This window comes from Carlito syrichta, unplaced genomic scaffold (genome assembly GCF_000164805.1).
Source record: "Carlito syrichta isolate Samal-C Ts95f unplaced genomic scaffold, Tarsius_syrichta-2.0.1 Scaffold314788, whole genome shotgun sequence".
Classification (NCBI taxonomy): Eukaryota; Metazoa; Chordata; class Mammalia; order Primates; family Tarsiidae; genus Carlito; species Carlito syrichta.
The window spans coordinates 265,240-283,139 of NW_007258884.1; the positions used below are offsets into that span (position 1 = coordinate 265,240).

General features: G+C 40.0%; 1 protein-coding gene across 1 annotated transcript in view; it reads left to right on the forward strand.

The window, feature by feature from the left end:
* MND1 (meiotic nuclear divisions 1) overlaps positions 1-17,900 on the forward strand; it is a 76,922-nt gene that overhangs the window by 167 nt on the left and 58,855 nt on the right. Inside the window, exons 2-4 of the mRNA XM_008071906.2 lie at positions 5,604-5,669; positions 9,129-9,186; positions 13,090-13,238. Of these exons, the coding sequence (XP_008070097.2) occupies positions 5,604-5,669; positions 9,129-9,186; positions 13,090-13,238 (273 nt within the window). The remainder of the gene's footprint in view (positions 1-5,603; positions 5,670-9,128; positions 9,187-13,089; positions 13,239-17,900) is intronic.

A 17,900-nucleotide genomic window follows, 5' to 3' on the forward strand; every position in this document is an offset into this window, starting at 1 on the left:
CCCACTGGGCCATCTGGGAGGGTCCGGGGAGAACGCGGAAGCATTCGCGAACGTGGCCCGAGTCCCACCATCTCGGAGACTTGTGCGAAAGCACGGGGCGTTTGAGGACCAGCGCCCGGCCCTCGGGCTTCCGCCCCGGTGCAGCCTCTGACTAGGAACCGGGAGACAGAGCGGGCGGGCGCGGGAAGGACCGGGGCGCGGGCGGGCGTCCGGGTGTCCCAGTGGAGACGTGTGTGTAACACGTAGGGCACCTTGGTGAAAGTAGCCTCACGGGTTTTCGCTCCATGGCGGTTAGACGATTTCTTCAAAAGCCACTGGTTTCTGCCGGAGGGCGGGGGTGGCTGCCCTCGTGCTTGGGACTGCTGGCTGTCAGGGGTCTTGTTGCTGGGTGTAGGGGAGAACTGAAATACCGTGTTGGGCTGAGGCCGGGCGGGGTGGCTGACGCATGTCATCCCACCACTTTGGGAGGCCGACACTAGAGGATTACCTGAGCTCAGGGGTTCGAGAACAGCCTGGACAACTTGGTGAGGCCTCGTCTCTACAGTACATCAAAAAATAAGCCGGGCGTGGTAGCGCACGACTGTAGTTCCAGCGACTTCGAAGGCTGAGCCCGCAGGTCGCAGCTGCCGTGGCCTTGAGCGTGCCACTGCAGTCCAGCCTGGGCGACAGTGAGACCTGACTCAAAAAAAAAAAGAAAGAAATATTGCACCGAATTTGTCCTCTTTGTGTGTCTGGTGGGGTACGTCCTGGGAAGATTCCAAATGGTCTCTCTTTTTGAGCTTAGTGTCTTCTGCTCATCAGATTATTTTCATAAGACTTCAAAGTCCCAAGCCTTTTTTAATCTGCTTCTGTTGGCAGAGACTCAGTGGATCTAAGATTTTAATATCTTCATTTACTTAATTGGCCGTTGTTTTGCCGAACTAATGGTGGACAAGGGTCTGGCTGTAGGGTATTTATTTGAAGGTTCTTGTCCAGATGTCATAACTGATAACGCCTACTTTGTGGTTAAACTAACAACCCAGCCACCTGGGCATAAATGGTCCAAGAAGCCAGCCAGGACCACAGTGTAAACAACTGTTACCAGTGCTCTGTGTTATCGTTTTTCTCTTTACAGAATGTCTTCTCTGATAGAGTTGGCCACTGTACTGAGAACTGTGCTGCAAAATTCATTAACTTTGTTATTTTACCTAATCTTCCTTTACAAGGGAATCACCTAAGAGGGAACAGGTTTAACGCATTAACTCTTCATATGCTTTCCTCTGATAGTGGAGAGTCATAAAACAAAGTTAAATGGCACTTTTCATTAGATGCGTACGTCCTATTTTTTATATGTGATCAAGAAATAAGGTTAGTATTATGTTAGTCAAAGGTAACTTTTTTTTTAAGTTGGAGTCTCACTCTGTTACCCAGGCTGGAGGGCAGTGGCATTTTCATAGCCACTGCAGTCTTGTCCTCCTGGACTCAGGTGATCCTTCAGCCTTAGCCTCCCGAGTAACTGGGACTACAGGCGTGACCACACCAACTAATATTTTTATTTTTTCTAGCCATGAGGTCTCGAATTCCTGGGCTCAAGCAGTCCTCCCTCCTTGGCCTCCCAAATTGCTGTGATTACAGGTGTGAACCACCACCTCTGGCCTAAACTTTGATTATTAATTGTGTTTGTTTTGGTTTGGTTGGCCTTGCTGGGTAAATAGTTATTTTAAGTCCAGGCATATTTTTGGAATTGGAGAAGTGCAGTGCTCAGCTCTGAGGGCAGTAGTGACATCTACTTAATACATTTTAAAATTTTAATGTAAGCCGGGCTCGGTGGCTCAGCCTGTAATCCCGCGCCTTTGGGAGGCTGAGGTGAGTGGATTGCCTGAGCCCGCGGGTTCGAGACCCGCCTGGGCAGCGAGACCTCATCTCTATAATAAATCAAAAAATCAGCCGGGTGTGGTAGCGCATGCCTGTAATTCCGGCTACTCGGAAGGCCGAGGTGGAAGGATCGCCGGAGCCCAGCAGGTAGAGGCTGCAGTGGTCCGGAGCGGCCACTGCACTCCAGTCTGGGCGACAGAGTGAGACTCCAACTCAAAAAAATAAAAAATAAAAATTAATAAATAAAAATTAAAAAAAATAAAAATTTTAATGTAATTGAGCAACAGGACTGACTAGGAACTCTGTAACTCTTCGTGGGAGAAGGCTCATTAGATATGGTTTTTAAGGTGGTTTAAAATGCTTTGACCAACCAGGAAGCTTCATAGTCCTAGGGGAAGTTTTGAGTTCCTTATTTACAAATTTGAATAAAAATCAGATGTTTCCTGGTCCTGAGTATTAAATGAGTCCACATTGATTTTTTTTAAAGAGATTTCTAAGTTAATATTCATATGGCACCTTTTACAGTAGTTATTTCAATTCTAGCTATGATACTCTCCCACTGTAGTTAATAATTATTTCTAGTCATAAAAGAGACTGATTAATAAATCAGCATGAAAATTATAGTTGAGTTTCACAGCACAACAGCATTTCTTGAGTTACAGCTAAGTGTGGAGCGGGTTCCTAAAACTGTGCCCCTGGACACTAGATTCTCCTCATGTCTACCTCTGGGGCAGATTTTTTTTTTGGGGGGGAAGGGGCTTTCCAAGAAGCTCTGTATAATATCAGCATGTAGGAGCCTTTCCTGAAACTTTGGGATCTGTCTTCTGCAAAGGCAGCCACAGACAGAAGTCCTAACGGGGTTCTCACTCCCCTATGGAGCTCCCGACACAGCCTGCAGATTCTGGGCTAAGAAAAGCAGGGTTCTCAAACCCGGGCACAATGAAAGTACCTGGAGGGAATTTAAAAGTATGCTGCCCAGACCCCATTCCAGGGATTCTGATTCTTTTCCTTCAGGATGTGCCTGAGCATCGGTACTCAGAGCTCCTGAGATGGCTCTAATGAACAGCGGTTTAAGACCCCCTGGATGAGAGAAACGAGCAGAAGGAAGGTTCTGTTTTGCATTTGATGCTTGGCTTAGTCAGGTACTGGAGAGGCCAGTGTGCGGGGAGGCTGTTAGGGCAGTGCTGGATGCTGGCTCTTGGCCAGGGTCAGTGAGCTGGTCTGTGGGGTTTCCTGGAGCTTGCCTACCTGAGGTTTATCCGATTTCTCTCTCCAAGCAAGGCAGTACATAGTAATCATGGAATTCTCCATTATTAATTCACCCTTATTGTATCTGTGAGAGGGTGTTGGGGGGCTTGGGAACCTGAGCAGCCTCAGATTTTAGATTTGGGGCTTCAGATACATGGTCCGGGATTTAAGGGCTAGCCTTGGTTGTCTCTCTGTCTAACCTGGCACTAAGCCCCGGGAAGGCAAAGGCAGTTCGTGTTCTGAAGTAATTTTTCAGTCTGCTGTGAGAGACACAAAAACATACCAGTTCAATGTAGTACATGATTTGATGAAGGTATGTTCTGGAAACACATGCTTGACCTGTGAGCTCCCGGTAGTTCTGGAGAGAGAATGCCTAAACTAAGACTTGGGAGACATTTTGGAGTTTTGAGTAGGCAAGAAGAGAGGGTGTTCTAGGCAGAGGAGCAACGTTTTTTAAAAGGCACCAAAACGAGAGCATCTTCTGAGTAGAGAGTTACAAGTCATCTTTGTATTACAGCTCAGGCTGCTCATATCTCCATATTGCTGGGGTGAAATTTGAGGTGGGGACTGGTGAAGGGGATTATGAGAGGTAGGTTGGGTCAGGTGACAAGGGGCCTTATATGTCACACTGTGGGTACTTGTCTACTTCTGGATAGTTGGGAGCCACCGAAGGGTTTAGAGCCACCGAAGGGATAGGCTTGAGCAGACTTGTTTGTTCACAGTGTAGTTTGTGAATGTAGGAGGGTGAGGCATTGTGGTTAGGGGACTGGAGATATATTGCAAGAGACAGATAATGAAGGCTTGAACTGAGGCGGAGGTAGAGATGGAACAGACAGGATAGATGAGAGAAAGTTCAGTGCTGAATCTGGCAGAACTTGGTGCTTGGCTGGTAAGAGGTGAAGGAACTGGGATGACAGCCAGGCCTCTGGTTTGGTTAACAAGGTGGTGTCTAACTGAAGCTCAAGGTCTAGAACATCAGGTTTAGGGGGTTCAGTTTAGACCAACTGAGTTTGAAGTCTGTCCAGCAGACAGGTAGATACATGACATTGAAGTGCAGGAACCCACTCCGAGATGAATGTAAAGATCTGAGGTCTCAGCATACATGTTAATGAAAGCGCTGAAAGCTGATGAGATCAAGGATGAGATGTTGGGAGATGAGGAGGTCAACAGCCGGACTCTGGGGAACAAGCAGTATTGAAGAGTGGGTGGAAGAATAAGAAAAATACACCCTTGGAGGCTGCTTCTTTCCCCATATGACTCATCAGGAAATACCTGATACCTTCATTGCTGTGGAAGTGAGTTAAGTAGGTTCCTAGGCTTTGCTAGAAGAATGAAGAGGCATAGTCTGGTGTATAGTCAGAATCACGATTCCAGATCCCTAAGTTCACATTTTCTGATGGAGTTTTTGGTTGGATAGGATCACTCCTTAATTGTTGTTTTATGTCTTCTTTTAAACACAAGTTGTGTTTCCCTGTGACCCTGTATAATTTTTGAGAAAGATGTAGATCACTTAAGAAACATTAGTGTGAAATTGTGTATTGGAGACCTAGAGATGATGATTCTCTTTCTCTTTTTTTTTTTCCTGCAATTCTTTGTGCTGAAAATTTGGCTCCTTTTTCTTTTAATTGAGCTTTATGTATATAGTCTGTATGTGACATGCTACTTATTTGGTAAACTTTACATATTATCTTATTTTAAATTGGCTAGAGGCTGTTACAGAATAATAACTTGAGTTGGCTTCCATTTTTTTACTGGGCAAGTTTTTCCTTCTAGTATCCCTTCCACATTACTACTACAGTCAACTTATTAAGATGTAACTTTGATCTTGTCACTCTCCTGCTTTAGCTCCTCATCGTCTAGAAAGAAGCTGCTTTCCTCAGCTGGGTGGTCAGCCTTCTATAGCCTGGCCCAGGCAGTCCTCATCTCATCTCCCACCTTGCCATACATTAACTATCCCAGAGTGCTTATCTTTCTGGAGCATTTCATGTACTTCATTGTGCCTGTGTGTGGTCTGCCCAGCACATGCTTCTCACTATTTCTGGTGAGAATTTGTCAAAATTATTTTCCTCTCTAGCCTTCCTAGACTAGATAACACTTCTCCTTTCCATGGTGGAACGACTGCATTCTGACCTGGGTATTGATGAAGCAATTTGTGCACGTAGCTGTTTATTAGCTATAAGTACTTCTAGCTACTAATTGTCTTTGAGAAATTGAAGGTCTTTTGAAGGTAAATACAGTAGGCTATCACTGGTTCATTTTATAAATGTTGAATTTCTACATGCCAGGCTCTGAGTCGCTCACAATTCTTACTATATTGGCAGCACCTACCACAAGGGTTGGCAGGTAGTAGTTAAAGCGAGTCTTTAGGCCTGGCTTTGAGAATATCAAAACTGTTGGTATCAGATAAGACCATGAAATTTCAAATAATGTTTCAGGCCTGGTTGTTTTAAATTCAGTGTTCAAAAAAATACATTGTTTACTTTTTAACTTTTGTTCTTTAGTCAAAGAAGAAAGGACTGAGTGTAGAAGAAAAGAGAGCCCGCATGATGGAAATATTTTTTGAGACAGTAAGTCGTTTTCCTTGAATGTTTGAATGTTGTGTAATTTTCACATTAAGCATGTCATCCAATGTTAACTGTCCTTTCTTTGTTAGAGACCAATATTGACCAATTTCTTGAAGAATAGATGCAATTCTGCAAACATTTGTGGCTCCTGTGAGTTCTGGAGTATGGAAGAGTCATATGCCACTGTCATGAAATTCTCTTCTATCAACATACTGGCACCAGAATTCTCTTTCTGAAGCATAGATTTGATTGTCCCCCATTCTGTCTGAACATGATGATAGCTCACACCTCCTGAGGGCTACCTTGGTGCCAGTCACTGTTCAGGCTCTTGGCATAGACTAACTGATTTCATCCTTATGGCAACCCTATGAGCAGGTGCTAGTGTCTTTATTTTACTGATGGGACACCTGAGACAGAATACCTAAGAAACCAGTCTGGATCCCAAAGAATAGAAGCGATAATATCAGGATTCTAACCAGGGAGGGTCCTCTGATTTTAGAGGGAGTGCAAGATGTGCCTCTTGGCATTTCTAAATCTGTCTATAGTGATCACATATTTGGTGATATACAGACCTCCTTAAGGTAGTTCAGATATTTGTGCCTGCCACTAATAGGAAATGTGTGTAAAATTCCAATTCCTAAGTGACAGAGTCTGAGTTCAAGCCCAGGCATGTGGCTCTAGAGCCTGCTGTCTTTGCCATGTGGCTATATGGCTTTTCTTTGCCTCCAGGTTAAGGTCCAAACAAACCTTTGACCTAGAAGAAGTACTAGTGTTGTATGGCTTGGTAGGACTTACAGAGCCCATTTGAATCCAAGCTACTGGCTATTTTTATCATATACAAATGTGAAGAAGATGGGGGAAGGTGGTGAAATAGACTATTAAGTTGATTAAATCCCTTTTCATTTTGGTAAGGCAGATTCTTAGCAAAGTACTCTTGGAATTCTTTTTTTTTAAGTATCTGCCCTCTATGTGTCATCTTACTGTTCCTAAAAGTCACTGGTAGTTCAGAACAGGGCACTATATTAATAATGATGATATAGTTAGGAAGATAAATTAATGAAGTTTGTATGTGAAAATTATGACAATTTATTCTTCTGTTGAGTCGGAATATTTTTCCTGTGGTCTCAGAATAAGAAATAGATTCTGACCAGACAGTGGAAAGCTGGGGAAACAGGTTGGGGAAATTGTTTTCTTGTTTACAAATATGGTTAATTATCTCAAATGTCAGTCAAAATTGGCTGTTTCTGACGGAAAATTTTTCAACTCTGTTCTCAATGACATTGTCACTAAAGATTGTGATACTAATGAGGATTAGTAGCTTAAAGAAATTCAGTAATCAATGAGTTTTTCTGTAAAGCTGAGTATTGATTGATTGATTTCAGTTCATATATTGTTGGGGTTTTTCCCTACATTATAGCCAAATCAGTTGCTGCTCACTTATTGAGTCTGTCAGTGTTTTTATGGAATTCAAGAGTATAGCAGATTTGGGAAAAGTAAAGGAGATCATTACATTTATTCTCTCGTGAATGAGCTCTGTATCTAGGATCTAGAACTGATGTTGAAAGTTGATAAATAGTAGACATAAGCCCTTCAACAATTCAAAGCCATTCAACAATAATGGTGCAGAGTAAAAAGCATAGATTCTGGAATCTAGATTCTAACTCTGTTGTTGCAATTGGCAAGTCAAAATTCCAACAAAATCAAATATGGCTATGCCAGGGTTTGTTACAGAATCTGAAACCTTTTCAAGATTAATGTCATGGGAAACTGCTCATGATATAATGTTAAGGAGAAAATGCAGAATATAAAAATATGCCATATGATCACATATATTAACATGGTAGGATTACAGGTGGGTTTTGTTTTATACTCTGTGTTCTCAGTTACCTACAGTGAACATACATATTATCTTTAAATAGCTTATTCCCAGATGTGCAAAAATTGATCTTATATTCTCACTAAGTCCAATGACTTAATTTTCTAAATCTTAGGTGTAGTGAAATGAAGTTAAATCTTAGGTGAGAGTGAAATTAAGTCTTAAGTGCAATGAGATGATGTTTTTTTCAGCATTTCATTATGAAAAATTTCAAATTTGCAGCAAAGATGTGTCTTACAGTGAACACCCATATGCTCATCACCTAGATTCTACCATTAGCATTTTACTCTACTTGTTTTATCACATAAATTTTCATCTATCCGCTCCTTTATCCATCCATCAGTTCTTTTTTGGGGAAGAGGTGATTTCAAAGGAGTTCTTTGAATGTATCTTGGGTGTCAGATTTTCGTCAGGTGTATGTTTTGTGAATATTTTTATCTAGTCAGTGTTTGTCTTTTTAATTTCTTGGCAGTACCATTGGATGAGCAGAAGTTTTTAATTTTTATGTAGTTTAATTTTCATCCATTTGAAGTTGTCTTTTCAGGTATATTTTGGAAGAAATGGATCCCAAATTTTCCTAACAATAACAATATTTCTGTTCTGATTACATACCTTAGTCTTTTCAAATAATTTCACTTTTGCTATCCAAGTTCTTTTCACCACTTCAAGGCTTATTCACAGTAGTAAAGAGTGTTTTGCATAGATTTTTTCTTCTGACCATAAGATTAAATATTCTACATGTATATCTTCCCATAATGTTTTGCTTTGTTTATGGTAGACATGTATATGTGAATGATTTAGAGGCAGTCATGAATTATGTGATTTTCCTATTGCGTAGATACAGCTTTTCCATGAAACCTTAAAAGTAAACAAATCTTGACACTTGTCTTTTGCTTTTATAGAACTGCTAAATCTGTGAAGTATAATATACGCTAAACAAAGCACTCTTTGTGTTTTTTTCTCCCACCCCCCCATACCTGTTTATGTTTTCTTAAAATCAAAGTGTCAGAGAAGCTAATTACCTCATGTTACCAAATGATCCACCGTACCTAGTTTTAATACTTCAGTGGAAAGATGCTTTACAGTCTGATCTCCAAAACTTTAAAGAATTTTTATGCACATGCAAAATCTTGTCCATTTTAAGTTCTAACGAGGGTATTGAATGAGATAAGTGCAAAGTTTCTTGTGTCTCTAAAATGCTTGATTCTATTGCATTTCCAAGCATGGTTTTTTAATACAATGTTTTATGAACATCATAATGGTGTCTGTATCAATGTATAGCAAAATATATTTATATAGAATGACTATAGTTAATTATAATTTATCATACATTTAAAAATAACTAAAAGAGTGAAATTAGAGTGTTCCTAACACAAGGAAATGATAAATGCTTGAGGTGATGGGTACCCCAGTTACCCCAAGTTACCCTGATATGATTGTTACATATATGCTGGTAGCAAAATATCACATGTGCCTCCATAAATATATACAACTATTATGTACCCATAGTAATTAAAAAGAAAGAAAAGTATATATAGTAGAAAATAAATACATATTTTTCATCTTTTTAACACTCTTTTAAACAGAAAGATGTATTTCAATTAAAAGACATGGAGAAGATTGCTCCTAAAGAGAAAGGCATTAGTAAGTATCAAAGATCACTGAGATATTTTGGAAAATATTTGTCATCTTTTCTGCAATGGTCTTTCACTTTTTTGGAAAACATAGATTTCTAGAGATGAAGAAATCACTTGATACCTACCATCCAAAGATAACCATTGTCACATTAAAGCATACTGTCCTTTATTTTTCTTTATTGAATATGTCCATGCCATTAAATATTCTTTCATAACAGAAATGATTGCATAGTAGTCCTTCTTAATAAAATACTTTTAAAAATCCAGTTTATCTGGGTACCGTGTCATGTGCCTGTAGTCCCAGCTACCCTGAAGGATGAGACAGGAAGATTGTTTGTGTCAGGAGCTTGAGATGAGCCTAGGCAATATAGAAAAACTCTGTCTTTAAAAAAAAAAAAAAAAAAAAGCCCAGTTATTGAACTGGTTTCCAATTTTTTGGTATCAACAACAATGTGTTGGCCAGGTGTGGCTGCTCACATCTATAATCCCAGCATTTTGGGAGACCAAAGTAGGAAGATCACTTGAGCTCAGGAGTTTGAGACCAGCCTGAGCCACATAGCGAGACCCCATCTCGATTGAAAAAAAAAAAAAAATTAGCCGAGCATGATGGCACATGCCTGTAGTCCCAGCTGTTCAAGAGACTGAGGCAGGAGGATTGCTTGAGGTTAGGAGGGCAAGGCTGCAATGAGCTATGATCACATCACTGCACTCCAGCCAAGTGATGGAGCGAGACCCTGTTTTAAAAAAAGAAAAGAGTATCTAATCCTGAATTGTACCCCACATCTTTAACATAAAATAAAAAGAAAGAAAGAAAGAAAGGACATCAGAATACCACAGAAGCCTGAAAATGTTGATCGTGTGGGGCTGGGTGTCCAGAGGAGAGGGCCTGGTGAAGACCCACAGGAACCAGCTCTGGCGAACCTGGGCCTTTCCCTTTGTCATCTCAGGACTCTGGACCCATGTTCCTCACGGGCACAGCTTGGCCCTTGGTTACTCCCGCTATAGGGTAGGACTCGGCTAGCAGTTGGGGCCCTGGGCATTCTGCTCTGTCCCTGTCTGTGCAGTGACTTGGCTCAACCCAGAGCCCTCTCTGTAGTTCTGCAACCACTGCTTCACATCACCCAGATTGTGTGGGAACAATGAGAGAGCCATTGGGTAGGGTCTGTGCGTGGGAGGAGCTGTGGTTCATGGGGCTCCAGACCCTTTATTCTCCTGTTAAAATTTAAACTGAGTCACTACCAAAACATTAAAAACTTTATCTGAGAGAAAAAAAAGGAAGAGAAGAGAAAACACTGCACTGGCAAGCATCCTTATGCATATCTATTATTTGACTGAATTTATAAAGGTAGAATTTTTCCATAAAAGATATGAATAAAGCTAAGGTTTTAGATTCATATTGCAACATTTCTCCACCCATGTTGCAAGTACCCATTTCCTTGAATTCCTTATTATATTTTTTAATGTTTTTAATTTGGTAGTCAAGAAGTCATATGTCATTGCTTTATTTGCATTTCTTCAATTATTATGACTTCTTATATATTGAACATTTTTATTATATAAGAATTTTTTTAATTTAAACATTCTTCTTTTTTTTTTTTTCTTTTTTGAGTTAGAGTCTCACTCTGTTGCCCAGGCTGGAGTGCAGTGGCACACTCACAGCCACCACAGCCTTGACCTGCTGGGCTCAGCCAATCCTTCCACTTCAGCCTTCCAAGTAGCTGGAACTACAGGTTTCACTACCATATCCAGCTAATTCACTGATAATTTTACCACACCCAGATAATTTTTTTACTTATTGTAGAGACAAAGACTTGCCATGTTGCCCAGGCTGGTCTTGATCCCCTGGGCTCAAGCAATCCTCTAGCCTCCACTTCCCAAAGTGCTGGGATTATAGGCACAAAGTCACTGCACCTGGAAGAACATTATTCTTATATATTGACCATACATATTTTGTAGATGCCCATTGATGTACTTTTTTTGTCTTTTGTTATTTTTCAAAATGAATAAAGAAACTCTTTTGTAAATGAGTGTATGTACAAAAGAAACTATTCAACCACTAAGAGCCCCTCACACTTTAATGTACTCACAAAATTATTCCATCTTCACAAACATCACTAAAGGATTAGTTCCGCTGATACTTAAAGTTATACAAAAGTTCTTAATTTTAAATACACAGTTTACCATTGAACAATGTGGGGGTAAGGGGTGCCAACCCCTTGTGCAGTTGAAAATCTGTGTATGGCCAGGCTCGTTGGCTCAGCCTGTAATCCCAGCACTTTGGGAGGCCAAGGTGAGTGAATTGCCTGAGCCTGTGGGTTCGAGACCCGCCTGGGCAACTTGGCAAGACCGCATCTCTACAATAAATCAAAAATTAGTCGGACGTGGTAGCACACGCCTGTAGTTACAGCTACTTGGAAGCTGAGGTGGAAGGTTCACCGGAGCCCAGCAAGGTCGAGGCTGCGGTGGCCGGGAACAGCCACTGCACTCCAGTCTGGGCCACAGAGTGAGACTCCAACTCAAAAAAAAAAAAGAAAATCTGTGTATAACTTTTGACTCCTCAAAAACTTAGCTACTAATAGCCTACTGTTTACTGGAAGCCTTAACGATAAGTCAATTAACACATATTGTGTATGTTGTATGTATTGTATTCTTACGTATTCTAACATTTTGAATGTTATTGGTATTATATTGTATTCTTACAATAAAGTAAGCTAGAGAAAAGGAAATGTTATTGTTATTATTTTTTTGAGTCAGAGTCTCACCCTGTTACCTAGGCTGGAGTACAGTGGCACAATCATGGTAGAGACTTGCTAGACTCAGCCTTCCAAGAACCTCAAACTATAGGCACACGCCACCACACCCAGCTAATTAAGAAATAATGCTTAATTATTATTAAGAAAATCATAAGGAGAAAATATATTTATATTCATTAAGTGGAAGTGGATCATCATAAAGGCCTTCATTCTCATTGTCTTGATGTGGAGTAGACTGAGGAAGGGGAGAAAGAAAGGGTTGGTCTTGCTGTCTTTGGTGACAGAGGTGGAAGAAAATCTATATATAAGTGGATTCATGTCGTTCATACCCATATTGTTCAGAGGTCAACTCTACAGTCTTAATTATACCAGTGTTCTAATGTCCTAAGACAGGTAGGAGGTAGTGGAATCACACTGTCTCTCAAAGGATCAAAAACAAACCAAAAAAAATGTAATTCAATCTATAAGATTGATAAATTTACAGAAAAGACTCATATGAACTAAAATTCTTTTCCTTCCTCCCTTCTTAAACATTCTCCCTCTACAGTGTAAGGTGATAGCCAAATTCCTCAATGTCAACTTTTGTTAAAAAGAAATGCTATTTTAAAGATACTATATAACTAGAGACTTATGAATGTAACATCATTGAAACTATTTACTGAACCCTAATGCTAGATCTACTATTACTATAAAATTACTGGGGAAAAATAATCTTGCATTTCTGTAGTGTTTTTTACATTTCAAAATTTTCTCACAAGTAACTTCTCACTGGATTTACCACTAAACACCAAAGTAGGTATGGAAATGACCATATCTACTACATGAAAAAGATTTAGGCATAAAGAACAGTTTGCCTTAATGTCATCCAGTGTTACTACTAAGAGTGAGTTTTCTAACCAGGTCCTATTCTTAATCCTGTATGCTACCTGCTTTCTTCTAAGCCCCCTTAGGCAGTCATGCATTGCTTAAGGATGGGAGTACGTCCTGAGAAATGGGTTTTTAGGCAAGTTTATTATTCTACATGTTACTATTTTTAAGGGCTCCTTATTAACTCTTGGTTTGTAATATTTTTTGTGACTGTTTTTCCAGCTATTTGCCTTTTAATTTTATTTGTGATGTTTCTTAACCATAGAGTCTTCAAAAATTATTTCTTGTAGCTGCAATGTCAGTAAAAGAAGTCCTTCAAAGTTTAGTTGATGATGGTATGGTTGACTGTGAGAGGATTGGAACTTCTAATTATTACTGGGCTTTTCCAAGTAAAGCTCTTCACACAAGGAAACGTAAGTTGGAGGTTCTGGAATCTCAGGTAAGCCACCACAGTTAAAATCATCAATTTGTTTAGTGACAGAGGCTTGTTTTACTTAATCCTTTTTTTTGTTCAGTGACTTTCTCTTAAATTTTTAACATGCATTATTTGACTCAAAGTCTGAGATAATCAACATCTCTGTTTTTCTTCTAAGCAATATGAGGACCTTAGAATGTTTTCACTTTCATCTTCCCATATATCCTGCTGTATTTTCTAATATTTTATCAATAGACGTTTTTTAGGAGCAATTTTAGACTTACAAAGAAATTGGTGGGAAAGTACACATAATTCCCAAAAATGTGCTCCTTCTTCCTCACCACACACAAACACACAACTCCCCTATTACTTGCATCCTGTATTAGTGTAGTACATTTGTTAAAATGATGAGCCAGTACTGATACATTATGATTAGCTAACGTCCATAGTTTACACTGGAGTTCAATCTTGGTGTTATACATTTGGTGAGTTTTGACAAATACATGAAGATGTGCAGTCATAATACAAAATAGTTTCACTGCCCTAAAAATCCTCTGTGTTCTGCCTATTCCCTTCCTCCCTCCCCCCACCCCAGTCCCTGGCAACCACTGATCCTTTTGCTGTCTATAGTTTTTCCTTTTTCAGTCATATATTTGGAATCATACAGTGTATAGCCTTTTCATTTGGCTTTTTTCACTTAACAGTATGCATTTAAAGTTTTACCAAGTTTCTCAGTGACTTGATCTCTCATTTTTATCGCTGAGTAACATTCCATCATATGGATATACCACAGTTGGTTTAACCATTGAGCTATTGAAGAACATCTTGGCTGCTTCCAAGTTTAGACAATTTTGAATAAAGTTGCTATAAACCTTATTTCAAGATGTAGAGTTTTTTGTTTTTGTTTTTTTAATTGTGGGGTACAATTCAGGGTTAGGTATACAAATATTCATTGTGCAGGTACCCTTGTTGATGATGTGGTATGTAGGTTTTGTGTAGACATACATTTTCAACACATTTGGGCAAAAGCTAAGAAACATGATTGTGGCATTGTATGATAAGCAGATGCTTAGTTTCTGAGAAACTGCCAAACTGTCTTCCAAATTGGTTATATCATTTTGCATTCCCAACTACAATGAATGAGAGTCCCGTTACACTGCATCATTGCCAGCATTTGGTGGTATCTGTGTTTTGTATTTTAGCCACACTAGTAGGTGTTTATCAATGGTATCTTAAGTTGCGGTTCCCTAATGACCTATGATGTGGAACATCTTTCCATGTGCTTATTTGTCACCTTTATGAAAGAGGTGTTTCTTCAGATCTTTTGCCCATTTTTAAATTGAGTTTTTGTTTTCTTATTGTTGAGTTTTAAGAGTTCTTTGCATATTTTGCCCACCAATCTGATAAAAATGTGTCCTTCAAAGAATTTCTTTCAGTTTGTGGCTTTTGTTTTCATGATCTTAACAGTGTCTTTTACAGAACAGAAGTTTTTTAATGAAGTCCAACTGATCAATCTTTTCTTTCATGGATTGCTCTTTTGGTGTTATAGTTAAAAAGTCATGCCCAAACCAAGGTCATCTACATTTTATTCTTTATTGTCTTCTAGGAGTTTCATGTTTTACATTTCAGTTTATTATCCTTTTTTTTTTTTTTTTTTTTTGAGTTGGAGTCTCACTCCGTCACCCAGACTGGAGTGCAGTGGCTGCTCCCGGCCACTGCAGCCTCAACCTGCTGGACTCCGGTGATCCTTCCGCCTCAACCTTCCAAGTAGCTGGAACTACAGGTGTGCGCTACCACGCCCGACTAATTTTTTTTTTTATTTATTGTAGAGATGAGTTCTCACCAAGTTGCCCAGGTGGGTCTCGAACCCACGGGCTCAGGCAATCCACTCACCTCAACCTCCCAAAGCACGGGATTACAGGCTGAGTCACTGAGCCTGGTTTATTATCCATTTTGTGAAAGCCATAAGGTCTACGTCTGGACTCTTTTTTTTAGAGGTGTTTCTTTAGATGTTTTGCCCATTTTTAAATTGAATTTTTTTGTTATCCGGAGTAATTTCTATTTTAAGGGAATTTATTTCCTTTGCAATTCTATGCATTTTATTTTATGGATTTTAAATCATTATTTTGAGAAATTCAAACTGAAGGATATCCTTTAGTAATTTGTTCAGCCAGGGCTTAAGCTTCATAACCTCAATCTTTGTCTGAAAAATGTCTAATTTACCACTGCTTCTTGAAAATAGAATTGTTAGTTATTTTTCTTCAACATTTTGAAAATATTACTTTATATCATCTTGTGCATTTGTTGTCACTAATGCTTTGCTGTCAGTCTAATTGTCTTTTTTGTTTTCCTTTGTGACCTTGCAGTTCTAAAATTTAGGCTAGATGTAGTGGTTTATATATGTAATCCCAGCATTTTGGGAGGCTGAGGTGGGATCACTTGAAGCCAGGAATTACAGACCAGCCTGACCAACACAGTGAGACCTAATCTCTACAAAAAAATAAATAAATAAATAAGGTGGGTATAGTGGTGTGTGCCTGGAATCCCAGGTACTTGGGAGGCTGAGGCAGAATGATTGGCTAAACCCAGGAGATTGAAACTGTGGTGAGCCGTAACTGTGCCACTGCACTCCAGCCTGGATGACAGAGTGATGCCAACTCAAAAAAAAATGTAGTTACATGTCTGTACATAACACAGATCTAGAGATTTGTTTTCCTATAGGCAATGTTCCCTCCAGCCCTAAACAAAGTGCAAGAGAGAGGTAAGCTCCTTGTTATTTTCCATGGAGTTTTCTAGTGCTTGAGCTACATGCAGGAGCTCAGTTCTAGGTCCCCCATCTCATGACCCTTCACATTGACTTCACTCCTGTGTGTGTTAGAATCCCAGTCCCTAGCCACCAATGCCTGTGTCTGATCTACACTTACTGAGCAACAGAACGTCACCTTATTGCTTTGACTTTGTTTTCTCTTATTTCTTTCTTTCTTTCTTTTTTTTTTTTGAGTCGAAGTCTCACTCTGTCACCCAGACTGGAGTGCAGTGACACACTCATGGCCACTGCAGCTTCAACCTGCTGGACTCAGGTGATCCTTCTGCCTCAGCCTTCCAAGTAGCTGGAACTACAGACATGTGCCACCACACCCAGCTAATTGTTTTATTTATTATAGAGACAAGGTCTTGCCAAGTTGCCCAGGTTAGTCTCGAACTCTTGGGCTCAAGCAGTCCTCTTGCCTCCGTCTCCCAAAGTGCTGGGATTATAAGGCGTGAGCCATTGCGCCTGGCTTCTCTCATTTGTCACCTGCAGATAATTCTTTCCTTCTTTTGAACTTTGCTATATATCTTAGCATTTTGTTGTTGTTATATTTAATCCAGCATTTATATGTGTCAGTTGTGATTAGGAAGCCTTTCCCTGACTGGTTAGTTCATTATTCTCATTCAAGTTCCCACAGTACACTGTATGCCTATGAATTAGGACTATTTAGCATTATTGAAGTCAGTTTTATTGAAACCAAGGTTTGTTATTCTGCAGGTGTGTATGATGTTAGACATCACTTTAACCCAGCCTGGGTTTAAAGTGTCCTCACCTCTTGAGATAGCAAGCAGTGGAAGCCCTGATGCACTGACATGGTCCTCTTTAGTCATATTCACTCCTACTCTTGATGTGTTCTAGTTATTTCAAAGTCCCTTTCCCCTCACACTGCCAATCCTACATACATATAGAAGATAAATTAAATATCTGACTGTATCGGCACCATACATAATTTTTGTTCAGAGTCAGAAATTATTGAAGTAACCACACCTTGTATATCTGCTTTTGTGCTGCTTTCTTGTTCTTTTGTTCCTTTGTTACCTGCTGCTTTTTAATGATTAAAAGTATAATAGTGCTTTAGCTAGGCATTTGAGATTTATACTTTTGAATGTAACTTTCCAGACTTCAGATAAGTTTTCTTTCTCATTTGTCCATTCATTCAACAGACTTTTTTGCATGTTTTTTGAATAACAGAAGATGTTCTGGATTCTAGAAATACATGCCTTCCAGGAACTTACAGTCACCATAGAAGGACAGGAGGAGAAAAGGGCGAGGTTGGAGAGTAGGTGGTGAAGAGACAGGCAGAGGCCACAGTTATAGGTCCTCCTGAGGAAGGATCAGGAGCTTGGACCTGTCTAGAGGGGTGCAAAACCAGTGAACATTTTTAGCAGAGAAGTTGCATGACAAGAATGGGTTGGGAAGACTGAACCTGGGATCAGAAAAATGAGACAGAAGGCTATTGTGATTGCTTGGTTAACAATTGGGGGCCTCCAATGAGAGACAACCTCACACCCACTAGGGCGGCTACCATCAAAAAAATGGAAAATAAAACTATTGTTTAAAAATGCAAAGAAAAGGCTAGACTCCGTGGCGCAGCCTGTAATCCCAGCACTTTGGGAGGCCAAGGCTAGTGGATTGCCTGAGCCCGCAGTTCAAGACCAGCCTGGGCAACTTGGTGAGACCTCATCTCTACAATAAATAAAAAAAAAATTAGCCAAGCGTGGTAGCACACATCTGTAGTTCTGGCTACTTGGAAGGCTGAGGTACAAGGATTGCCTGAGGCCAGCGGGTCGATGCTGATGTGGCCGTGAGCAAGCCATAGCACTTCAGCCTGGGTGACAGAGTGGGACTCCAACTCAAAAAAAAAAAAGAAGAGGAGA